This window comes from Simochromis diagramma, unplaced genomic scaffold (genome assembly GCF_900408965.1).
Source record: "Simochromis diagramma unplaced genomic scaffold, fSimDia1.1 OVJJ01000596.1, whole genome shotgun sequence".
In the NCBI taxonomy this organism is placed as follows: Eukaryota; Metazoa; Chordata; class Actinopteri; order Cichliformes; family Cichlidae; genus Simochromis; species Simochromis diagramma.
This window is the reverse complement of record NW_024387245.1, coordinates 21,996,759-22,022,840: the sequence shown is the minus strand read 5'-3', so window position 1 is coordinate 22,022,840 and position 26,082 is coordinate 21,996,759. Positions and strand designations below refer to the sequence as shown.

Sequence of the window (26,082 nt, the reverse complement as noted above, 5' to 3'; positions counted from 1 at the left end):
ATGGCGCCTGCAGCAGAGAGCCTGGTTTAACAGATAAAGTTGATAACCACCATAATGATGCTGGTTATTTCAGACTGAGGTCTGAGGTTGCATCAAGCTAGCTTAAAGCACAGGAAGCTGTAATCTAGCCATCGAGTGTCTGTATTTTGAAGCCTAGTTTCTTTACATACATGACATAACAGTACAAAAGATGGATGAAGTTACATGATTCATTCATTCAAGTCATACTTTGAAGCCTTGAGATGAGCATTTATTCTGACAAGGTCTTGGTTTCTTAAAAAAAAGAAGTTACCCCATGTGATATTGGGGTTGTTTCCAGGACTCCTTTTTTAATAAGGTGGCACACTGGGGACTAAAAAAAACGTAGCTTTGTTTTCACCTGTTCTTTTGTAGTGAATATCTTCATTTAAACCAGGGATGTCAAACCAACTTAATGTCATAGGCCACATGCAACCCACTTCGACCAGTGAAAGGGAGGTGGGCTGCTGCCACCACAGTCCACTTCGCACACGCCCCTGACTGATAGTAGGTAGGTAGGTAATGAGTTTAAATAACGTGCATCTCGTGGATGCAAGAAAATCATATCGTTTGTCCTGTATGCACAGAAACGGTTAATTTTCAGTCGGAGGGTGACGACTTGTTTTGCCGTTGGCTCTCTCTGTATCCTCCGCACACGTGAGCGTGGGGCGGAAGACGGAGGAGCCTCCCTGTCGGCCTTCAGGAGGGGCTGAAGGTGACTCTCCGCTCGGCTGGGATGTGGAGGGAGCTGCTGGGATATCTTTTCTGATCCTGTTCTGGGGAACAGTCACGCACCGCTGCGGGAGGGGGCTTTAGGCATTAAGCAGGGGGGGCGAAAAAGAAAAGCCCACACCCAGCAGCGTCTGCGTGTCGTCTTCTTCTCCACAGAGGACACAGCAGCCACCAGAAAAGAGAGGGCATCGCTCGCTGCGTCTGGCTCGGCTCCGGTGGTGGGTGTGCATGCATGTGTTCTGCACCGTACGGGCGGAAAAAACGCCCAAGATCCACAGGGAGCATCTTTCCGCTCGGTAAAGCGGCGCAGACGGAGACGGATCGCCGGGAGAGTACTGAGGGGGCTGTGGACGACAGCAGGATGGTGGGTACTGAAATAAGGATCGTAGTCATGTCTGTTAATGATTAACTTGAGTTCAGCTCTGCACCAAAGGACAGATTCATGCGTGTAAATCCGACTTTTTTACGCGCAGGTGCAGCAGCATTGGCGCATAATGGATAAAAAGCGTCGCGATGAGCCGCATTAAGAGTGTGTTTGTTGTATTTGTTGCATTTGAAATCACACACAGTAATATCGTGTCCTTCCTGATCGCGTGATGGTTTGTTTTCCTTAAGACTGTGCAGGAATTCAACACCCTCGTAGCGCTGTACCGGGAGCAGGTCATCTCCGTCGGCGAGATCTCCGCCGACTGTCCTTCTCTGCGGGCTCAGATGCACCACACACGGTCCAAAGGATGCTCCATGGCCCGGGCTGCGCATCAGGACCTCGCCGTCATCTCTGTTTCGGGGTTAGACACGAGTTTGAATGATAATATTTTTTTAAGAAGAAACTGTGGCTCCCTCATTTATTGAATTTATTTTGTCTTTTTTTTAAAACGTTTATGAGCTAAAGTTTATTCAGGTAGAACAGGTGAGCATCACAGAGTGTATTTTAAGTTAAATCAGTAAAGCAACAATTTTGAAAAAGGAGTCAGTGATAGATTTTATCCACAGTTAGTCATACATATACACATATTTTATTTTATTAAGTGAAGGTTAAATATGCTAGATACTAGGTGTTCCCAATCAGGGTTACATACAAGCCAGATACTAATCAATCAGTTATCTAAACAACTACACCTGATGAATTAGCTTTGAGCAGAAAAGGTAACAGTTAATGCAAAATAAGACTTAGAATATAGACAAAATAAATTAATTTGTGACTGTAATAGAAAAGTAATGATCAAAATAAAAGGTAGGAATAAAAGGTTGAAAAAGCACGATTAGAAAAATATTACATGCATTAAACAGTTTAATATAAACTTAACAGAAAAACGTGGCTAAATTATGAATGAAAAGTTATAGATTATTGTTGATTTGAGACCACAAAAAATGAAAAAAAAAAACAACAACAAAAAAATGGTTTAAATACAGTAAAAATATAAGTTGAACTTATTTAGCTAAAAGTTTGTCTAGCAGTTTAATTGTTATGTATTGGTGTGGAATAACAGATGAAACTATTGACTGTGAGTGTCTGATTCTCCTCTCCTTAATGCTGCAGTCCAGAGGACGGGGAGATCCATCCCGAGATCTGTCGGCTCTTCATCCAGCTGCAGTGCTGCCTGGAGATGTTCATAACGGAGATGCTCAAGTCGATGTGCCTGCTGGGGGTGCTGCAGCTACACAGAAAAAGTACAGTTACAGTAGTGAACACACGGTGTGATGATGCTGAATTGCTGAGTAAAGATAAAAAATAAAAACCGCCTGTGGCCAGGTGTTTGATCGTCTGCAAGTGTAGTATTTAAAAGCTTTAAAAATCAAGTGTTACTCCCAACTGATTTCATTTTGCTTTCAGATAACAAGAATATTATTATTGTTGTTTTAACCACCTTCCAAGTGCAATATGCTGCTACCATGGATATTATGTTTTGGTTTGTTTGGGCTGTGTTTGTATAGTCGGAGTAATTGGATATATATGCCCAATAACGCACAGTACAGATGTTTGATGCAGCTTGATGAGATGCAGACTTTACAACCTGAAATCCCCAAAAGACCTGAGTGGATGTTTGTGGTTCAACTTATAAATATTTCTGACGTATATGGAGAAAAAAGTTCCGTGTTTTCCAGGCAGTTGTGCAGCATGTCTTGCATTTTGTGCTAATGGCTCAGTCACACTTGGAGTAAAAGTAGAACACCGGTCTCCTTGTCACTAGTATATCACCAGGTGGTTGCTTGGTGATTGCAGTGATTATTCTTCACTTTCATTAACCAGTTGCAAGTCGTTGCAGTAACCAATTGCTTGTTCAGAGGTGACAAATTCATCTTCTGGGGGAACACATTTGTGTACAGGTCGCCTCATGGTAGCTGCTGTCTCCAACCAATCTCACTCCGATTTGTGAATGATCACCGTGTAACAGCACTTTGACCAGACCCTTTGTCACTGTGCAGTTAAGTTGCCATCCTGCAGCAACTACATCACTACTTGTACACTACAGTGAATTTCTGCACCAGATACAGTGGCTTGCAAAAGTATTCGGCCCCCTTGAACTCTCCCACATTTTGTCACATTACAGCCACAAACATGAGTCAATTTTACTGGAATTCCACGTGAAAGACCAACACAAAGTGGTGTACATGTGAGAAGTGGAACGAAAAGTATACATGATTCCAAACATGGTGACTCTGAACGAGCTGCAGAGATCTACAGCTCAGGTGGGGGAATCTGTCCATAGGACAACTATTAGTCGTGCGCTGCACAAAGTTGGCCTTTATGGAAGAGTGGCAAGAAGAAAGCCAGTGTTAACAGAAAACCATAAGAAGTCCCATTTGCAGTTTGCCACAAGCCATGTGGGGGACACAGCAAACATGTGGAAGAAGGTGCTCTGGTCAGATGAGACCAAAATGGAACTTTTTGGCCAAAATGCAAAACGCTATGTGTGGCGGAAAACACTGCACATCACTCTGAACACACCATCCCCACTGTCAAATATGGTGGTGGATGCTGTTCACAAACGCTGACCATCTAATCTGACTGAGCTGGAGCTGTTTTGCAAAGAAGAATGGGCAAGAATTTCAGTCTGTAGATGTGCAAAGCTGGTAGAGACATACCCTAAAAGACTGGCAGCTGTAATTGCAGCAAAAGGTGGTTCTACAAAGTATTGACTCAGGGGGCTGAATAATTACGCACACCCCACTTTGCAGTTATTTATTTGTAAAACATGTTTGGAATCATGTATGATTTTCGTTCCACTTCTCACGTGTACACCACTTTGTGTTGGTCTTTCACGTGGAGTTTCAATAAAATTGATTCATGTTTGTGGCTGTAATGTGACAAAATGTGGAAAAGTTCAAGGGGGCCGAATACTTTTGCAAGCCACTGTATGCTTTGAAGACAGCAGTCACTGCGAATGGTTGCAGACATGGTCCTCATCTTTGAAGCAAAGGCACAAGCTCAAGTTCATTGCACACTGTTAAGCTCATTTGTTTGCGCTGCAGTCTCCAACTGCTGTTTTCTATAGGGTGACTGTATCATAAGAGAAAATCAGTTTAGTTTGTTATTATTTAATGCTGAACTTAGTTGAAGAGTATATGTAGTGTTTTGATCTTACATTGCCTCCAATTTTAATCTTTCTCCAGATCAAAAATATGTCCACAAACAAATAAGTTTAGATATTACTAAGGAAACAAATTAAATTATAAACAAGCTGCAAATACAGATTGTTTGTTTTTTTACAGTGCAGCCTTTACTAATGTTACGAAATCAGTTTCACCCCGGTTCTTTTTATTCCTCGGGCATCCAGAGACGGCACCGGACTCAGTAGTCATTTTCACAAAAACCTTTATTCATCTTTATTCATCTTCATTTAAGCATGCATCTTCTAGAACAGCGGTACCCAACCCCCAGTCCGTGAGTCGTTTGGTACCGGGCCGCGAGAGTTGAGGCTCAGGTGTGAAATGTATAGTTTTCAGGGGTTTTATCGGTTTTCAGCGTTATTTTGTTATCGTTTTTATCGTTTACTCGGTTTTCCTTGGTCTTTTCTCGTGTGTTATGAATAAATTTTCTTTTTTTCGGTACCGGTACTAGTTTTATTTTGTTGTATTTATCCGCGACACCTTAAAGGCCGGTCCATGAAAATATTGTCGGGCATAAACTGGTCCGTGGCGCAAAAAAGGTTGGGGACCGCTGTTCTAGAAGCAAGGCCGGTGTCCCTCTGAAAATCTTCCACTCCTTTGTTTGTTACAGTCAGCTTTATAGAAGCAACCCCATCATAAAACCCCCATGGTGTGCTGCAAACAAAAAGTTTGTGTGTGTATGCACGAGTACCTGAGTGAGTGTGCATGTAAGTGTGGGTGCGTCATAACAGTCAAAGCACTGTGTGTGTGTGTCTCTGTATACGTGACTTCCTGGGGGTCATAAAAGTAATCTCCTCACCCAAGCTACACCAAATTCCTCTAGACAACATACAAAACACAGTTAACATATTACAAACACTGAGACCCCCACTCTGCATCCACTGGGCCATTGGCCTCTTATTGTCTTACATTTACAGATAAGCATGTGGAGAGTCTCCTGCAAACCTGCTTCTAAGTTATAACAATTATGAGTTTTTATTAAAGGTACAAGCATCAGCATCAGCAATCCCCAACTGTAGCTTCCTGTCTCCTTTTATGACAGCAGACCCCCAGTGTCAATAAATTCCTTTCCCTCTAAACAATTACACACACTCGCAAGCCTACAGCTAAGCCAAACTGAAACACAGACAAATCCTTCCCTATTCCTCTGATCTAAGCAAATAAAACATTATATTGTAATAATTATTTTCTTGTACTCACAAATCCCTCTTTTGATCTGCCCCATGGCAGATCGACAATACACTATAGTCACTTCTCCCCTGTAATATTCAACATTTTCCCAAGAACACACTGTAATAGCATAATCAACATATAGCCTGCAAACACAGTTCCCTTCACTCATAAATCCAGTGATCCTGTAGTAAAAAAAACATCAACCAGTTGTGTCCTGTTATAAATCACATGATCAAATCACATGAAGAACTGTAATGCTGTAGAAAAGAGAATGCAAATGTTAGCGCTGCGCAGGTGTATACACACTTTCTCACAGTGACCTCTGTGAGCAACACAAGCCCATGAATAACACAGCGCTGGTAAATCCACAAACACAGAAAGTGGCATTTAAAAGGTCAAATCGGTACGGCCCAAAGCTCATGCAACCTAGGATGTTGCTGTCATCTTTCTGCTCCTGTAAAAAGAAACACACATAGATTCATCCACCCTTTTGTCCTGTCTAGGTGGAGGTTAACCTTGAGTAGTGGTCAAGTCAGTCAAGTCTTGTGAGCTTTTGTCAGCTTTTACCAGTCAGTCAGTTTTGGGTTTTTTGTTGGGTTTTTTTCACTCATTCATTCATCCATTCTTTCTTTCTTTGCTGATAGTGGAATCGATCGTCGCATTTCGTTTCCACCCTCAGCAAAATGACGTCATTTCAAAAGAAAAAGAAGAATTTAGACTGGATTACCTCGCTGAATCCTTTTTGGGCAGGGACTCATTTTCTAATTGTCCCAAATAAGTGACTTTCTCCCGAGCCCATTGTAATTTTGGAGAAACTCACTTGCAACGGTTTTCTCGACGTGTCGTATACAGCTTTTAATTCCCATCGTGCAGATCTGCTTAAAGAAAAGAAATTCCCAAACAAAACTCCCAGTGCACTGTTCAAAAACCAAAAAAATAAATAAATAAATAAAATAAAAATAACCAATCAAAATGAAAAATAAAATACAGAAGCCCGGTCTTAGGACTTGTCTCAGAATATTCTTCCTCTATTAGGTGAAAACACACCAAATCTAAAACTTGGTGAAAAAGAAAAATACCTCAGCTAATTAAATCCCCAAAACTTTCATCAACCAACCAATGATCAGATTGAAATGATCAGTTTCTTCCTTTGTCCCCAGGTGTGTGCCATGGTAAAACCTTCCCCATACATCAGAAACAAAAAACAAAACAACATTATATTGTAATAATTATGTTCTTGTACTCACACTAACTATCACATTATGTTCTGTTTTTCCCACTGTATAGAAGGAAAATATAAACTTCTGACACTTTTGGGATTTACAGCTTCAGAATTTGGGTTTCTCCATTATTGAACTAATTAAAATATTATTAAGTAAATTATTAAAATACAAAACTTTTATGCAGTTCATTTACATTTAGTCAGGAATTCAGATTGACCTACTGTACTGGACCCTCATCTAGGAATAATTTCTTGTGATCTGCAATTCATTTCTAGCTCACTTGGTAATGAGTTCAAACTGCATTTGTCCAAAAGTGCTGTTTTCGGCTTAAAACACATTTAAATACATATAAATATTAAAGCATTTGCTGAATACTTGTTTTGTTTGCTTATAGTTATTAAAACTAATTATGCTGAACATCAGTAGTTGATAGCTAAGGGCACAATGCAATAAAATATATCATATGCTATTTTTATATGCACAGTTTTCCCCAGCTCACTGGGGCTTTGGGGGTGACTGCACAGGTTTTGTCCAAGTGCAGTAAATGTTCCTGTTACTTCTAAAAACTGTTCGGCTTAATGAAAAACGAATTAAAACTCTAAAAGTTCATTTACTGCAAAACTGGTGATTTTATTTTGGATCTGCCTGAAACCTCACTGTTGGCCACCTGAAATTCTTATATGCAGGAAAACTCCTGATATATTTAAATGTTATATGTAAATAGCTGTTGAATAAACGTCACAACTTTCCCATTTGAGATTGCAGTGGAGCTGACATTTTGTATTGAAACAGTAGGGGGAAGCAGTTTGCTGTATTCACTTCATTACATTTTAAAAACATAATTAAAAAAAATGTTAAAAGGAAGAAATAATTTTTGTCAAATATTAAAACTAAAGTATTTAATTTTCTTGAAATCATGAATTGCATTACAGATGTAAGTGTTTTATAGTGTGTGAGATTTCTTTGTCAATCATGCTTGAGTGCTGCTGTATTTGTGCGGTCCTGAAGGAACAGACTCGGAGCCAAGGGTGGATTTCAGGCTGGACGAGAGCTCAGATGTTCCCATCCTGGAGGACCGATCCTCCTCTCCCATCGACTTTCCTCAGGAGCAGTGGCTGGTGGGAAATGATATTGAAAACATAGAGAGGTACACACACTGCACTTGCTTTTAAATTTATGTTCTGAAAATGTTTTACCAGTATAAACTCTGCTTTTGTCCAGGATTATCTAAACTACTCATAAAACACTGCTGGTTCTTTGTGTGCAGAGATATGCGAGAGATGCGAAATCTACTCAGCAAACTCAGGGAGACGATGCCCTTGCCACTGAAAAATCAAGGTATGTAATATTTGTTATAGGTAAAATATATGTAAGAGAGTTGATAAAGAAGAATGGAAATCAGAAAAGTCCTTAAAACGTTTCTCCAGAAGGCATTTGGTTTGTTTATGTGGGCAGCTGAAAATTTCAGAAGGTGGAGATTTTGGAGCAGGGTCGCTTCTTATTTTGGTCGGCACCCTCTCAGTCCATGGTGATATAAAACTGGCTTCACTGTGGACAGTGACTCTGGTGTTCTAGCAAATTCCAGTTCATGGTAGGTTTGAGCCTTGTTGGTTCCTGGGTTTTTTAAAAGTCATCAATGGTTAGATTTTCTAAAGCCTTCAATTAGAGTCCAGAGTAGGTGAAGAAGCCTAGTTCCCCCTCAGACCATTGGAATTACAATATAAAGAAAGTTTATTATGAATTGTGTTATTACTGGGGTCCAACATGTTGTCTACCAAAGCTTAAAAGTGAGACATCTTTGATTTTTGTGTTTGTTTGTTTGTTTGTTTTGGGGAATTTTCTTCCCAATCTTTGTGTTTTTACATAGCGGAAGCTAACAAATGTACATATTCAGGCTGCCATAACGGTTACTCAAGATGGATGTTGGTTCCTAGTTGTTTAGAAATGGTTCCAGATACCTGGGAACTTGAATGTGACATCACTCCCACCTAGCGCCTACAACTGGTAGTTCCTCTGGAAACTAGCAGAATGAGAGCAAACAGGAGTTGTTTTTGGTCTTAGCAAGGCAGAGCCATTCAGGTATCACTAGCAATACAGCATAATACTTGTGGTTTTGCACTGCTGCAGTAAAATCATGGATAAAGCCTGGTCAGTGCTCTCTGAATGGCTTATTTAGGGAGCCACAAATACACAACAGTGGCAGTACAGATCAAAGGTTTTCTTTTCTTGGAGGGCAACTCAGGGTTGCCGGCGTTGCTTCGACTTTCCAAGTGGAAATGCGAGTTGGTGTTCTAGATTCAAATTCCAGCTGGCAACTTGGAAATTCTGATTTCTGACTTATTCAGGAACGTAGAACAAGAGACTTTGCCAATTTGTTTAAGTCTACACTTCTCTTTCCTAGATATTCATTGAATTCCTTGGACATTCCCAATCAATACTCTCTTGACTGAGTATTGGTCAATCAAGTGAGTGCTGTCCTTTTTTATGCTGGCAAAGAGAATCTACCAGTTGTAGTTGGTCATGTTCACTGACTGACTGATTGCGGTGTCCTACGACAACAGCTTCCGGACACCTATAATGCCGTGCTGAGATGCATTCCCAGGTGATTTAACCACCATTCAAACACTGACCCATGTGACCTTACCAACATGATAAGAGGGTTGGGCACCAACTCACAAATCTCCTGACAATATGCAAACATGCCCTGCCATGTCTGTGTATGTTGGAGCGACCTCCAAGGTGGCAGTCGGACTAGAGTTTGAAGTTGGAATTTTTGAGTTCCCAGTTTACTTTTTCAACTGGAATGCCACCTGTCAATTCAGATAGCCCCACCAACCCCAACATAGCAATTCAAGCTGGTGCAGTGCATGTAAACAGTAGTAAAACTGTAAAAATTGTAGTCTGTCACTGTCTTGTATTTATGATTTGCCACATGGAGAGCATTGACCAGGCAAAACCAAATCCCGTTTTTTCTTTTTTGTGATGTAACTCCCAAGTTCTGATATTTAGGAGGTGACCTCTGACGGTGGACTTTCTCTGGCTGTGATGGAAACAAGATAACATGTTTGTTTATTGCAGATGACAGCAGCTTGTTGAATCTGACTCCTCACCCACTGATAAGGCAGAGGAAGAGACGCTTCCCTGGACTCTGCTGCATGGTGTCCGGCTAAGAGTGTGACAGAAAAGGACTTTCATTTTAATTTGTTTTATTCAATAATGTCTATTTATTTAGAGGCACTTTAATATTATTTAATCCCATCTTTCATTTTTTTAACCAATATCTGAAATTGTAATCTTGCAGTATCTGTTACCAGGCTCTATTTGTCCTCGTCATCTTGATATTTACTGTTTCAGACTTCTCAGCTCATGTGTTCAGGCAGCTTTGGTGCTTGAAGTTTCAGGATTGATTTTTCAAATGTATCTTATTAAGACATTTATCTTCTAAGCTCTATATACCTGAGAGCGCGTAGGCTAACTGTTGGTAATATTGCTTTGCCATTCTCAGATTCAGGTTCCATCTTGTTGGGTTTTAAATACAGAGATAATTTTCTGGTGCTATTTATGACATACAGAACCACTGGGTGATGTATTAGAGCACCAGCAGGTCAGCCCAAAACAAAGGGCCCACCGTCAGCCACACCCTGCTCCGTTTAGATTTTTTTCTAACAACCTGAAAGTGTGCACTTAAAAATAAACAGAAAGGAAATCCAGCAACAGCCACTATCAGATGCTAACAAGGTAAAATACAAAGATGAAATAATGTTAGCTTCAGTTCACCAGTCTCTTCTCTGCTCACTCTGTTCCTGTTTCACCAACACCGCACAGAGCAGATGAACATGGTGAAACAGAGAGCAGAGGAGAAACCAGAAAAAACATGTCCTAAATTAAGTAAATGTCATGAATATATTTTTATATTTTTTTTGGTTCATTAGAGCACTTAATACTGCACTTTGGCCAGTATTCACCTTGTGCTGCCATCAGAGTGTTGGCAAATTAATAACTTTGACCAATAGCAGTTGGTAAAGATTGTTGCATAGAATCAATTTACACTTGCTAAATAGCGTGTACGTTATTTTTCAGGTCTTAAATTATAGCATGATGTCATGCTGAAAGACTTTAAAACTGTTTCATGCTGTAAATTTATTTTTATAATTAGTGTTGTAGAATTAAAGAAGTATTTTCCTGGGGAAAAAGGACACAATTGAAAATTTAGCTATCTACTATAAGCCCAAAATTTGGAAATTGTTTTAACCCCCTTTTTATTTTTGCAATAATGTGGAAACCATTAAATGTAACACAGGATATGAACCCTTATCACCCAGATGAAAGTCCCTTAATTGACCTAGCTGGCTAAAAGTGCACTAGTTCTCCTAAAAAAGACCCATGATTAGCCAAAGTCATCAATGGTTAGATTTTCTAAAGCCTTCAATTAGAGTCCAGAGTAGGTGAAGAAGCCTAGTTCCCCCTCAGACCATTGGAATTACAATATAAAGAAAGTTTATTATGAATTGTGTTATTACTGGGGTCCAACATGTTGTCTACCAAAGCTTAAAAGTGAGACATCTTTGATTTTTGTGTTTGTTTGTTTGTTTGTTTTGGGGAATTTTCTTCCCAATCTTTGTGTTTTTACATAGCGGAAGCTAACAAATGTACATATTCAGGCTATGCACAGGCAAAGTCAGTTTTCAGCTATCTCTAGTGTGCTTGTGTCAAACTGCCATGGTTGAATGTGTCACAATGTGAGGCTGGTGAGTCTCTGTATACCTGTGTGGTGTAGGTTAAACAATTCATCTACAGCCTTATGGCGCATAAACATAACTGGCTCCTACGATATTTGCATTCCTCTTACTGTAGAAGCTAAAGGATTTAGAATTTATTCAACTATGTGTGTGTAGGCTTAAAATAAGCTTTATACCAGGAAAGAATGAGCTGTTTAGCACACTTCCTGAATTTTGCCTTTTAGATTTCATCAGCCTCTTTGTTTCCCCCCCCTGATATGTGTATATGTTGACGCTGACAGTGTTTTTCTAGGGGAGTTTTACTGAAGTTTAACCTCCAGCAGATGATGGTTTTGTAATGGCTTTGGTGGTGTTTTCAGCAAGGGTGGGTCAAATGTTCCATTGACAAACACTTTAAAGCTGCTATAACGGTTACTCAAGACCCCTGGAAGATGAATACTAACCATTTTCCTGACTTTACCACTGTTTTCAGTTTTACAGTTCCATTAATATCAAGAAAAGTCCAAATCAAACATATTAAAATGTACAAACTATCTAAATAGGAAGGATGCAACAAGAAATGTAATGTCTGGAAGTGTGTCCAGGGGATAAAGCCAGTTGATGTTCATGAACGTTTCTGTAGTCCCATTCTCTGGCAAAGTCACTATTACCCTATAGTAACACTGTCACATTAGAATAAAGTGTTACTCTAGTTTTAAGAAAATCCATCCATCTATTTTCCAACACTTATCTGTGTTTGGGTCACGTGAGCAGCGGTCTAAGAAGAGATGCTCAGACTTCCTTCCCCCCAGCTACTTCCTTCAGCTTTTCTGAGGGGACACAGATTCATTCCCAAGCTGGAAGAGACATCTCTCCAGCATGTTGTCAGTATTGCCCTGGGCATAGGGTAGGGACATAAATCAGCTAGGAAATAAACAGCTTTGCTTTCAAAGTAAAGAAATGCATCATAAAATAAAAAATTAAAAGTAAATCATTTTGTCATTTTGCCCTTCATCCTAGTAAAACAACAAGAGTACTGAATCCAGTTTTGTGTAAGAATGATGTCTTTTAATATCTTGAAAAAATATCAAACTTCCTTTCATAATATTATAGTTATAGTTATTTTCCTAGCTGTTGCACTAAACTAAGCTAAGCTGTCAAGGATGTATTTCATTCAGTAATCTGGGATGTTATGCACACTGAAGCCTCTAGGGGACACTAGTATTATCAGTCTAAAAGAATAGTTTTGACGGGAAGAAAATATTAAAAAAGCCGCACACACAAACACGCAGACAAAATCCATATGAAGCATTCTACCAGAGCCATTTTCCTCGCTGAATGTAACGGTCACCTGTGTTGTAAATTAGTGTTTGTGCTATTTATTACTTTAATGTAACATTGGTGGTGTTTCAATTGAGGAATGCGTTGTTTTATTTTTGTCAGGCATGTGTTTGACTTGTGTGTAGTTACCGTGTCCTGCAATGTAGAGAAACACAGCTAAACTTATGTACAGCCAATAGGACATTTTCTAATATGAATAAAGTTTTATATACAAGATGTTTTTTTGTTTAATTTCTAACCTAAAATGTTTTAATATTTTGGGCAGCAGACCAATTTGCTTTCTTTCTATGAATGAAACGATGAGGTGGTAAGTATGACTCCGTGTTCTTAGATTACCTACAAAGCTGAAATCCAGATGTGCTTAGCTTAGTTTGGCATAAAGAAACTTGCTAATGCAAGAAAATCCATGTGTCTAGATGATTAAACATAATTGGAGCTAAAATGCTTGTCAGTGAGCCAATTATCAATTTTTTATCAATTTACTACACCAGTAAAAATCTCCTTCTGAACCACCTCCAACAGTGCGAGAGAACAGGGTAAATGGTCTTCAGCCAGGAGCCACCTCTCCCTGCTGGTTCACTCCCTACCGTTTATTTCCTGGACTAAGATCATTGTCCCACAACTTATCATTCCTCTGGAGCCAGAGCCAAAAGCTCCCCTGCTCTGCCTCCTACACAATACCTTGGATAGCTCTTCTCCTACTCTTACCACCCATGACTCCAAGAGATTTCAGGAACTTCTATGTGGATCTTCCAATGAAACGTCTCTATCCATCTTCCACTGGGAAGATCAATGCTCTCCACTCTGCTTGTTAGCTTGCTGCCAGGAGCTCTTTTCTCTCAAAAGCTGCCTCTTACAGAAACTCAGCTGTACCACGGACCAGAGCATGATGTCTGGATGCAGTGATGTTATGTTGATCTCTCTGGGGAACTTCAACTGCCTGCCAAGGGCTGCTGTAATTTACCAATTACCTCCTAATGACAGAAGGGACCTCAAATGCATGGGACAGCTCGGCACTTTACTTCCCTGTCGGACAAACTTGATCAGCTGCTGGGATGTGATTGGCTGGCCATCTTTTCATCTGGTCTGACATTTGGTCTAACAAAGAGAAGGAGAGAGAACCTACCCAATATAGGTGTCTTTAGACTGTGGGAGAAAATCAAAGTACCCAGAAGAAACCCACATTGGCAAAAGGAGCACATGCAAACTCCATGATGAAAGGTCCCTGCCAGCAAGCACTGCATCACCGTAGTACCCAAAACCCACCACATAAGAAGAAAGAGTTAATTTGCATATTAACAGTTTTCTCAGTTAATTCAGTCTTTTTTCCTGTTATATCAGAAATTTTACTTTGTTGTCCAAGGATTCAATCCCAGTTTTTCCCTGTGCACATTTAGTAATACCTTTTAATTGTAATGAATTAAACTTCTCCAATTATACAGCTGAAAACAACGTATAAAGTTCTGTTGTTGCATTTTAGTTTCTCTTATAGTGTTGCACAAGAACTATGTTTGGTGCCAGATTGTGAAAACACTTGGACAACTAAAGAAAGTGTGGGAAGACAATAAGCGTACTCCCCCCTTCGCTATCTATATCTGTCGAGTGTCAAGCACTGAACATCTGGTTTATGTCTGAGCAGCTGGGAAACTCCAGAGCTTTTTACTTCCCGTAACAAGGAGGACTTTATGTGCACTGATTATTGTGGGGTTTGTTTTTGTTTTTTTGGTAGTTTAAAGTTTTTGGGCTCTGATTGGTCAAAGTAAGTCCAAATATCAAGCAGGTTTCCAAGAGAAATAACAGTGGGAGGTTTATGATTATTATTATTCCTGCTTTCAGGACCCTCAGAGTCACATTCAGCTCTGCCTGCAGTGCAGAGACCATTTACTCCACTTACACTTAACTTTAACATTCAGCCAAACAGGTTAAGTACAGAATTGCACTTGCTGAACAGGACATCACTGGTGAGTCTGATTTTTTTCATGTTTTTAAAGAAATGCATTAAAGGGAAAATACATTTTGCTGAAAGCTTGCAATTCACCAGTTCACACCTGATTGCTTTGTTCTTTTATTTCTGTATAGTTTTCACTTACTTTAGTCTTATGTTATATTCATATAATGTGTAAACCACTGTGTGTTAAATGTGATAAAGCATGCATTTTCCTACAAGAAAAAAGCTTCTCGCTTGCATTAAAAAGGAATTTTGTCCAATTGCAAAACCCCACTTATGATATTTACCTGAATGAATAAAAGGAGATTGGGGACTTTCAATAATGAGCTGGGAATTACATCATCTTCAGTGGAGGTGAAACCACTTTGAGTTCCCATGATGGCTCCCTCCAGCAGCTTGGCCCTGCTGCTGCTCCTCAGCTGCATATCAACCGGTCTGGGCTGTTTCTGCGACCGATACTCCTGGAGCTCCTGGTCTGCCTGCTCCAGCACCTGCAACCATGGCACACAGAACAGAGTGAGGTGAGACACACACAGAGCACAGACGGTGAAACCAATATAGACGCAAGCGATAGGTGAGAAAAGTGTATGATGCTGAGAAGAAACACAGGTGAGATGCAGCATAGATATCACAAACAGGTGGGACACTCTACAGAGCGCACATGTAATGCCTATTTAATGCAAAACAGATAAAATGGCATGCACAAGTGCCCTTTTTAGGATTTCTTTCAGAAGTTTTGCTTTTTCTTTTGTTTGCTGTTAAAGCCAAAGTAATTGTGCAACACTGTAAATCAAAAATGAATCCCTTTCCTCTCCCATTTTCAACTGCTGTAGTGAAATGCACATGATGCCAGCAGATGCTGCATGTAAAAGGATTTCATGCTTTTTTGACAGGCAGTTTCGGCATGACGAATATTTCTGGAAGAGCAGCTGCTTTCAGTTATGTCAGGAATACGACAGCAGAGCTTGCAACCAGCACGCCTGTCCAATCAACTGCCTGCTCACTGATTTTGGGCCGTGGTCCGACTGCTCGCCCTGTGCCAAGAAACAGGCAAGGAACTCGCAGTCACGGTGTAAAACAGTGACTCTCGTCTTAACTCTACATTTTCTCCACACATTTCTAAACGGCCACATTATTGTCCTTGGATTAAATGGACAAAAAAATGAACGACCAAAATAAGACGGTGTTTTTGAAAGCTCTGAAAAATACAGATAAAGGGTTTTATTTTTAAGAAAAAGCCTTTCGTCTAAGAAAATATTAGGTCTATATAAGATTGAGTAACATAGATGAACATTTTTACCAAATAATAAACATAAAAAGAGTTGAATATATATAAAATAGATTTGATCAGCATTTGGGTCATACTGAGGGCTTTAGGTAACCAAATAGTTGGTTACTGGCTAAAGGGTGACTCCATATAATATCAAATATAATATTTATTCATCTATTACTGTTACAGTATGTAGAGCTATCACTGCTGCTACAACACTGCTTGTAATAATCATGATCATTGTCATAAAAATATACCTCTATTTGTAATGGCATACTAAGGAGGAGTAATAATAATGGATTGGATTTATATAGCGCTTTTCAAGGCACCCAAAGCGCTTTACAATGCCACTATTCATTCACTCTCACATTCATACACTGGTGGAGGCAAGCTACAGTTGTAGCCACAGCTGCCCTGGGGCAGACTGACAGAAGCGAGGCTGCCATATCGCGCCATCAGGCCCCTCTGGCCAACACCAGTAGGCAAGTAGGGTAAAGTGTCTTGCCCAGGGACACAACGACCAGGACAGAGAGCCCAGGGATCGAACCGGCGACCTTCCGGTTACAGATGCGATTCCCAACCCCCTGAGCCCCGGTCGCCCTAATGCTATATAATTGATGAAATGAGCACTTGCCAATGCCTTACTAATACCTTGATAATGTTTAATAGTGTGATATTTTTATAAAGTGCTGATTTGAGATTGGAGGAACAAATTAGTTTATAATGGAGGAAACTTAAAATCTAATATAATATAACCAGAATGATCACCGGCCTCATTCTCGTGTCACTGGCACAGTTTCGGACCCGGTCTGTCGAGAGGCCGGCTCAGTTCGGTGGATCCGACTGCAGCCCCGAGCTGACAGAGGAGAGGCAATGCTATCCATCCACAGAGTGCAGGATAGAGTCTGTCAACTGCAGGGACAACTTCAAGTGTGATAACAGTTAGTGGTATATTAACATAAATGATATCTACATAATTGCTTCACAGTAACAGAAACAGCTTCACATTCTTCCTGCAGGGCGCTGCATTAACTCGACACTGACGTGCAACAGACAGAACGACTGCGGGGATAACTCCGATGAGAGGGACTGTGGCGAGTTCACTGTTGTGTGTCCTGCAGAGAAGAGAGTGGCTCCAGGGTCTGACCTGGTGGGGAACGGGTAAGCTAAAGGTCAAAAGGTCACAGCTGAGATCCTGACTCATGTCAGTCCTCTTGCATTCCTCCCTCCTGTGTTCATATATTATGTTCCTCCTCCTCAGTGGTCCAGTCATATTTCTACTTGTAAACAGATAATCACCGTTTTGTTTTGTTTGAGGCTGATATCAAGCTTTGAAAGCAATTCAAATAGGAAAACAAAGCATCTGACGACTTGAAATTTTTGGTTTGTGCATAAATATAGAAGCATAATATTTTAAAAATATCAATATTTTAAAAATATCAAAAAATATATAAAAAAATCCTTGAAAATTAAATGTTTAAATCTTCACGATAATAGTGAATATCATAAAAACATTTATAAACACAAAACTCTGACATAAAAATGCAGAAACTGCTTTCAGTACTTTTTATTACACTTTATTCCAGTTTATTTATTCAGAAATTTCAATATAAGCCAATAATGACATCGGCCTGTGGATGTACTTTTAGACTTTAAAATTGACTTTTTTCTTACAAGCGAATGAGATTTGACTTTCCCCCGATTTGTGTTCGTGAAGGTTTGATGTTCTCGCCCAGGAACCGAGGGGAGCAGTGCTGGACAACATGTTTATGGGAGGAACCTGCGTCATTGAGAGGCCTCCAAGCACATTACTCTACCACCGAGTTCCTTACAACTTTGAAACTTTGAAGATCAAGGTAGGTCTTGGTATTGGAGTCTTGCATTCATATGGAGCTGTTGTCACTTCCAGGTAAATAATCAGCAGTGACAGTCTTTACAAAGTCATTTTACTTGTGTCACTAAAGTGGTTGCAATAGAGTCAAATCCTACCCAACTGGCACTTAATGCAAACCAGCAGCAGCCTGATCAAGCTAACACATGCACTGCCAGGTGCATCGAGCAGCCACCTTAAGACATTAACAGTATTTTCAATGTAATCTTTAAAAAGTGGAAAAGCTGAAGTGTTCCCAGCAACTTCCACACTTGTTAGCACCTAAGGAAGCTCACATTGAGTTGTACACAACACTGCTTGACATACGTTTATATAAACTGCTTGTGCAGCACAATGTCATGATGTGACGAACGACCATTGAGCAGCAAGGCTACAATCACTGCAGCAGACACACGAGTTAATGGAGCCTGTTCTTTTATTTTTATTTATCAAAGCTTGAATTTACTAAGCTTAACCCGGCAGTTCTGTGGAGCATTAGTGATGTATACCAGCAGCCCTGTCTGGGTAATTGGTAGCCCTTTATACCGTGCTGCTGATGAGCCACACTTTTCTCAAAACCTTCAGGGGTTTTTCCACATTACAAAAAGGCAGATAAGCCACACAACCATTTGTGCACATTTATAATTAAAGCTTTCAAACAAAAGTATCCATAATAAGTACATTTGTGTTAAAACCGAATAACCCTAGAAATCCCAAATGACACCTAAAACCCCCAAGCGACTCTCCAACCAAACTTCCCACTTGAGCTCTACCAGAACCTTTAAATAGTGTTCAGACCCCCAGGGACACATTTGCTCAAACACATTGTAGAAGGCAAAAGAGAGAATAGGCGCGTGATCGCTACACCACAAATCCACTTACACTAAGATCTATATTCATAATAATTGCGCAAATGCATTACCCGCACTTTTCTAAACTACATAATAATCAACTACATTTGTGACAAGTACTGTCTCTTTAACTTACAGTATCTGTCCACCGTACGCCAAGTAGCTACTCGAGTGCAGAATCACACAAATCATTAAAATGTTCAATAAATAATCAGTATATATTTAAGATCTCTAATGTGTACGTATGTTTCTTGATGTGCAAATGGTTTCCTAAAGTGCAGAGTGCTAACTAAAATGCAAATTTCCCCGAAAAGGCATCTGCTAATCTCTAAAATAAAAATCTAAATTATTCTAGACAAATAACGAAACGCCTCTTTATTACATGTGGACATTAGAAATGATGTACAGTATTTTTTATTGGTACTTATTAAAAAGCACTTTTTGTTTAAACACTGTGTGAAACATTCAATCAAACCACTGCTGTGCTCAGCCCAACAAAACATAACAAAATGTGTTTTAAATGGAAAGGATGGTGCATTGAATGCCCTGCTATGTTACCCAAGAGTTGAACCGGTGCACCGCCTGTTTTATATGGCAGGGTTTGAAAAGTCCCAGGTAACAGATGTAGTTGTGGTTGTTTAGGTTGGAGAGCCAGAGGACTTCAACACTGAGCCTCAGCCGCTGCACGCCGAGTCCATCGATTTGAAGACCTCCCAAACGACGCCTGGCAGCAGCACGCAATCTCGAGACTCGTTTTTCTTCCCGATCTTTTTCTTCAGTGCATCGTCTAAGTCGCACTCCGATTCTAAAAGTGAAGCTTTTGAAGCTTCAAAGAAGAAGGTGAGTCCAGAAAACTGTGGGATGCACTCACAAGTTTGACATGATGTAGTTTTGAGAAACCCAGATTCACATTATGCTTTCCCTCCTTTTCTAATCATAGATGTAATGTTAGAAGGAGAAAGGAAAAGAAAAGGAAAGAAAAGACACGATGTTTACATTGTATAAAAAATGCCCGCACTAGTAGGATCTGAAACACAGTCCCCACAAAGATAAACAGGTCAACATGTGTGCAGGAACACATATTTCTTTTTTATCTGTATTTTTTCCCCTTATGATCTTCTTATTTATTTCTTGGATGTTCTTCTGTAGGACTCCAAGTTTATCAGAGTGAACCAAGTCCTTCCTGTGTCAACATTCAAGATTCGGGACCCGGGGGACCTCGTCCTGTCACAGCCCTTCTTACAGTTCCTCCACGCCCTTCCTCTCGACTACAACTACGCACTCTACAGGGAAATCTTTCAGCGCTTCGGGACACACTACTACAGCTCAGGGACATTGGGAGGCCACTATGATCTGCTGTACCAGTACAGCAGAGAGGAGCTCAAGAGTTCAGGTACAACAGCACAGCCTGGTGGAAAAAATGGAAAATGCAGCACTGGGCACATACAGTAAACTGAAAAATTAGTTAAACACTAAAAACTGGAAAGAAAGAAAATGAAGGAAACACTCAAATACCACAGTACAACACAAAGTCAGTTAAGCTTCAGGGATATCAGATCTGTCCAATTAGAAAGCATAAAGCACTGTGAGGGCATTTCACCGGCTTCGGTGCAAATGAAATTAACAGCAAGTGCACTAGAGGAGCAACAATGAGACATGACATGTCACACAATGACTTCCACGTGGTTATTTGTGAATTTTTCTGACCAGTCTGTCAGAAACATCCTTCGGTGGCTCCTGTGCTCACAGCCCAGCACCGTGCCTCTTGACTGGCATTTGCCAGAAAACGCCAGAAATATTTTCGAGCAAGTCTAATTTTTTTTTTTTACATCTGGTTAAACGAGGCTGAGTAACCATTCCTCCAGTTTTACCTCACTTTCATCCTGACCTTTTTCTTTATATTCTCAACATATAGGGGAATGGGAGAAATACGCTTTGACCTGTTCACTCCTCAGAAACAACATGTTGTTGTCTACAACATAAAACACACAACAGCTTGTTTTGATTTCCTGCATTTCTGCATTTCTTGCTCTTTTTCTCTCTGCAGGTGTAACTGAGGAGAGCGCGATAGACTGCCTGGGCCGAGAGACCACCTGGACTATCATCCTCTACACAGAACACAGGCGTGAAAACCGATGCTCTAACAACCGGATGACTCAGAAATATGAAGGTAACAATAATACTATATTTCTGCCTCACTGCCTCAATAGAGAGCATTGATTTAGTTTCTACCGTGTTATCTTCTTCACTCTTTCCCTGCACATTTCTTTTGTCCAGGCTCATATGTTCAGGCATCGGAGAAGTCTTTCTCCATGGTGAAAGGAGGTCGAGCTAGAGAGGCAGCAGCTCTGGCCTGGGAGAGGCAGGGCGCCACTCCGGATAAAATATCCTTCAAGAACTGGGCAAAGTCTGTCCTCGAAAACCCTGCTGTCGTCGATTACAAGGTTAACTGTAGTATTCTTTCCTCAAGCATCACAGAAATAACCATCTACAAAAAATCTTGCACTTACATCTGAGTCGGCGTGTCCAGCTGCTTCCTCTCATAGATCTGGTTCATGGAATTCCTTGCGCTTCCACAAAGAGGAGGCACCTGAGGAAGGCCCTGCAGCAGTACATGCAGGAGTTTGATCCCTGCAAGTGCGCTCCCTGTCCCAACAACGCCAGGCCTGTTCTGTCCGGCACAGAGTGCAAGTGCGTTTGCCAGACTGGCACCTATGGAGCCAACTGTGAAATACGGGCTCCTGATTACACTTCAGGTATATCTGGTGCTCACCAGGTCTAGTTATAAAAACACTGTTGCTGTGTGATGTGGAAATACTTTGAATTTAAAGTGTCCTTAGTGAAATAGCATTGATATAACAGTGGGTTATTTCACAGTGTTCATTAAAGTGAAAGCCTGGGGGAAGGAACTGCCTCTGTGGCGGCTGGTCTTCATAAACAGTGCTCTGTAGCGTTTGCCTAAAGGCAGCAGTTTAAACAATTTGGGAAGATCTGCAGACTTGATTGTCCGTTGCAGTCTGGCTCTGTCCTGATGTATGGCGAAATGAAGCTTGTAGGCTAAAGCGCTTCGAGAGGTCAGTGAGACTAGAAAAGCACTGTTTGACCGGCAGTCCAACCCACAACATGAAAAGATCCTGATCAGTGACGGAGCTAAAAATGAGGATTTTTTGTTGTTTCTGGTTTTTATTTGTAGACCGAGTTCTGCTAGTCAGTCACATTTTTTTTATTTGATTAAATCCAGAATATCTATTCTAATATGCCCCTCATTTTCTTAGGATCAACTTCTTATTTTGAACTTTGAATAATACTTCAGGAACTGCTAGCGAGTCTCAAAACCTTGAAGTTAAGATGAAACACAGATTCTAATCAGGTTTTACTAACATTCACACTGGAAACATTATCTGCTTTGCTACATCCACAGAGGCGGTGGATGGTTTGTGGAGCTGCTGGGGGTCGTGGAGCAGCTGTGGAGCCTCCATGAAGAGACATCGGACGAGGCGGTGCAATAACCCCGCCCCTCTCAAAGGAGGACAGCCCTGCAGTGGCCCAGACAGACAGGAGGAGGCCTGTCACATCTCCATCTTCACAAAGTACTGTTTTTATTTTATATTTCAGTATAAGGAAAAGTTCTGTCAACCTTATGTCTTCGCTGCTTTTACCCTGACACATGGACATGAGGATACACTGCTGCTCCTGTACAACAGCTGATTGTTTATTTTGACTATTCAGAATTACTGGACGATCTGATTTGTGTCTCTCGTTCAGACAGGAGACCTGTGACAATGATGACGACTTCACGATAGGCTGGAGGGACGAGCTGCCACCTGGTGTGCAGGGATGTCTACGGCCAAAGAGCCCTGAGAACAGCTTCCTCCGGGTAAAACCAGACACACAAGCTGAAATGCGTCAGATTATGACATATGCTTTATATAGACGCTCATATCTGCATTACATTATTTTGTGACAGAAAGCGAAGCAGTATTATACCTTTGGTGAGGACGAGGAGTTTGAGTGTGTCACTGGGTTTGATCTCGACGGTTTTCAGTACATCAACTGCCTTCCTGATGGAAGCTGGAGTCAAATAAGTGGGAGATGCATCAGTAAGTCTGTTTTCCCATTAAACCAGTCCACAGTTATCTTAGTGGTTTGCTACAATAGTCCTTAACGCACAAAAAAATGACAAAATGCTTAAGGATTGTGTGTGTGAATGTGTGTGTGACTGGATGTGTAAAGCGCTTTGGGGTAATTAGGGACTAGTAAAGCGCTATACAAATACAGGCCATTTACCATTTACCAAGGATTAGCTGCGCCTGACGTCTATGTGATCCTGTAACCTTTAGGGAAGATTTGCCTTCCCCCTGACATCCCTGATGACACAAGTCTGTCTCCCAGCAAAGACGAGTACAAAGTGGGTGAAGTGGTGCGTTTGAACTGCAATGAGGCGGGACTGCAGCCGCTGCCGCGAGGTTTCTACAAGTGTGGCGACAGTCTCACCTGGGAGCCCCCAATACCTGCTGAACTGCGCTGCACTAATGGTACACTACACTGCTGGAGAAAACGGGGACCCTACTGGTCAAATTCTGATTTCTGACCTGCACTTTTCATTCATGTGTATTATTCATTAGATAAAACTCTGATTGGTTGGAGATACTCACCGGTCAGTGAGAGCAGGTGGTGATGGTTTTAATGAATAAAATGACATACACAGTTCTGAAGCTTTAGCTATTTGACAAGATTTCATTAAAAAACAAAACAAGTTCCAGGAAGCAGCCTTTAAAAGTAAAAAATTGTATCTGATTTGAAGTTTGGCAGAGGTTCCATTCAAGATCAGCTGCTCAGTTTTGTGCACCCACAGTGAAAAACCTCCTTTGCAGTTTTTACATTTTCCAAAACCACCCAGTCAGATAGATTGGAAACTTTGGCAGGACATTCCCAAATGGTCAGAAGATTGTGCCAAAAACTGATTTTCGGTATTTGTCAAAATCTGATTGTCAAACATATCTCTCATGAATTATATCAAGACATTTTGAGCCAGAAAGAACATGCCAAACACAAGGTAGAAGTTGTAATGAGTTTTTGGCAAAGTGAATTTTATTTAGCTATCCTTTATTTATCGATGTATGGAGGCTCATTGAAAACATTGAAAGAATTCCAGGCAATTATCTACAAACCGCAGCAGCGCTGGTGGACATCTGGTCGTTTCCCAGAGGAGAACCTTGAACAACAAATTGGCTAAATTTAAAGATTTTGGATTTTTGTGGACCTGTTCTCAGAACTTTTTATCTCAGATTTCAAATGAGAACCACATGTGTAAATGAGCAGTTTTGTTAAAAATTTGGCTTATTTACATCAAAATTTTTACACCTTGATCTTTTTTGTTTTTACTTCTGAGTAGTTTAATCTGCTATAAATGATCATATCCATTAACCTGCTGACATAGTTTCTGTGGACAATACTTAGTTTATGCTGTTTCTGTATGTGCTGTGTGTAGAGGAACCATTTGTTCCTGATGTTCAGTGTGGTCCAGGACAGATACTGCGAAACTCTCGCTGTGTCTGTGTCCCACGGGAGAGCTGCCTGTAAGTATTTACGAATGAACTGGTCACATTTGAATGGATTTTTCCATATAATGTATGTACTTTTACTTTTACAACAATCCTCTTTGAATGTTTGAAATGTGATTGACAGCCCTGTGTGTGTGTGTGTGTGTGTGTGTGTGTGTGTGTGTGTGTGTGTGTGTGTGTGTGTGTGTGTGTGTGTGTGTGTGTGTGTGTGTGTGCGTGCGTAGTTCACAGCCGGAGAATCTCTGCATCCTGAACGTAGACCTCGGCGTCACAGTGTCAATGTCGCTCTGCTCCTTCCAAGCTGGTCGTTGCCACGGTGACCCGCTGTTCTTCGTCAGCAAAGCTGCGTGCGACGCGGGCACTTTGGACAAATTGGAGTGGGCCATGTTTAGGGCCAACATGTCCTCTAAGAGCTCTGTTCAGGAGCCTTGTGAACTTGACACTTGCTATGAGTGGGAGACCTGCTCTGGTGAGTTTCACCTCACAAGACCTTTAGCCTAACAGTATAAAGCACAAATAACTGACCTAATGTTAACTCACGTCTGTCCCTCAGTGTTTAAGAAATGTGAGTGCAGAGCTGCTCGGGAGTGCCCCAGAGTGAAACAGCACACGTTCTGCATAAAGCTGACCCGGCTCCAGAGGACTCGCAGCATGGACCTTTGCTCTATGGCTGCGCTTAAATGCTCAAAGTACGAGTTTGAAATTCTCAATGAAGGCCAATGTGAGTCGTGATGACGCTTTTAAAGCTTTTCTGCTGCATTATACTCAGCAGCACCTAACACTGAATGTTGTGTTTAAAACTGCATTCAGCACATATAGTTTTAGACCTCGTTGAGCACCACAAACATCAATTTAAAGACATAATAAACAACAACATGGTGTGAACTTTGACATAAAAAATGATTTTCAAAGAAGAAAGAAATATTACACAGTTACAACTTTTATATCTGGTAAAAGTAAAAAATGAAACTCCATTTCCAGGAAATGTTTATGAGGTTAAGAGGTGCTTTTAAGACTTGCATCATCATAACTTCCTGGTTGAAAAATATCTGCTTCTTCAGTTTACACATTGAGTGAACATGCCTGTGAGCACAAAATTTGGGGGAAAGTTAACAACCTCTCCCAAAGGGGAGCAATAGACTAGGCTGAATTGCAGGTTAGAATGAAAAACCACGGCGAGCTTCAATGAGCTCACCTTTACTTTGTTCTGAGTCGCTGTAATGGCCTCTGAGTTGCATGCCTCTCATTAGCCTGTGAATATCAATAGCCTCACTTTAGTGATACTCTATAATGAATGAAGCAGTTTAAAAAAATCTGACTTATGTGTGAAGGAGGAAGAAAGCAGCAGCAGTCTGTCAGTCAAATCTAATTCCAGGTATTTTTATCCTCGCTAAATGTGCTTCACGTGCAAAAATAAAAACATAAAATTGTAACTTTGTTTTCATTTTCTCCTGCAGTACTTCTCATCCCTTGCCTTTTTTACACTGCAAATTAATGTGACTATATCAAATGGCAGCAACTCCGTGCACTTAGGCAGTTTGACATGCTGAGGTATCAGAATAACTCTCAAAAATCAGGAAAGATGCCGAATTAAGTGACATGCAAGGATTTATAGAGAATAATAAAAAAATAGAAAATAGTTAAATAAATTTTAAAAATGACTTGATGATGTCAGAGATCAGAGGAGAATGGCCAGACTGTTTTGAGCTGAGAGGTAGTAACGGTAACTCAAATAACTGTTCACTGCAACGAATGTATGCAC

At 40.6% G+C, this 26,082-nt stretch overlaps 1 protein-coding gene across 3 annotated transcripts; it reads left to right on the top strand.

The window, feature by feature from the left end:
• Window positions 1-717: 717 nt before the first annotated feature.
• c6 (complement component 6) lies at window positions 718-25,753 on the top strand. 3 transcript variants are annotated; one of them, XM_040000924.1, is made up of 22 exons: window positions 718-1,114; window positions 1,366-1,538; window positions 2,291-2,421; window positions 7,767-7,905; window positions 14,582-14,601; window positions 15,181-15,286; window positions 15,659-15,815; window positions 16,832-16,976; window positions 17,055-17,196; window positions 17,753-17,891; window positions 19,399-19,596; window positions 19,906-20,149; window positions 20,804-20,926; window positions 21,034-21,200; window positions 21,287-21,512; window positions 22,178-22,346; window positions 22,522-22,633; window positions 22,724-22,856; window positions 23,097-23,291; window positions 24,248-24,335; window positions 24,545-24,789; window positions 24,874-25,753. In XM_040000924.1, exons 1-22 carry the CDS (start codon window positions 983-985, stop codon window positions 25,050-25,052), a joined length of 3,363 nt encoding a protein of 1,120 aa, XP_039856858.1. In that variant the 5' UTR covers window positions 718-982; the 3' UTR covers window positions 25,053-25,753. The 3 variants fall into 3 exon arrangements, with proteins under 3 accessions (XP_039856858.1, XP_039856857.1, XP_039856856.1); XM_040000923.1 differs by lacking the exons at window positions 718-1,114; window positions 1,366-1,538; window positions 2,291-2,421; window positions 7,767-7,905; window positions 14,582-14,601 and adding an exon at window positions 14,602-14,778 and having other exon boundaries at window positions 15,068-15,286; XM_040000922.1 differs by lacking the exons at window positions 718-1,114; window positions 1,366-1,538; window positions 2,291-2,421; window positions 7,767-7,905; window positions 14,582-14,601 and adding an exon at window positions 14,603-14,778 and having other exon boundaries at window positions 15,115-15,286.
• Window positions 25,754-26,082: the final 329 nt, after the last annotated feature.

Coding starts and splice junctions, on each gene's coding strand:
- c6 (XM_040000924.1), top strand. CDS start 983: ATGTGTTCTGCACCGTACGGGCGGAAAAAACGCCCAAGATCCACAGGG. Junction 1,539..2,290: donor GCCGTCATCTCTGTTTCGGG/GTTAGACACGAG, acceptor TTAATGCTGCAG/TCCAGAGGACGGGGAGATCC. Junction 14,602..15,180: donor TCCAAATATCAAGCAGGTTT/CCAAGAGAAATA, acceptor TGCTGCTGCTCC/TCAGCTGCATATCAACCGGT.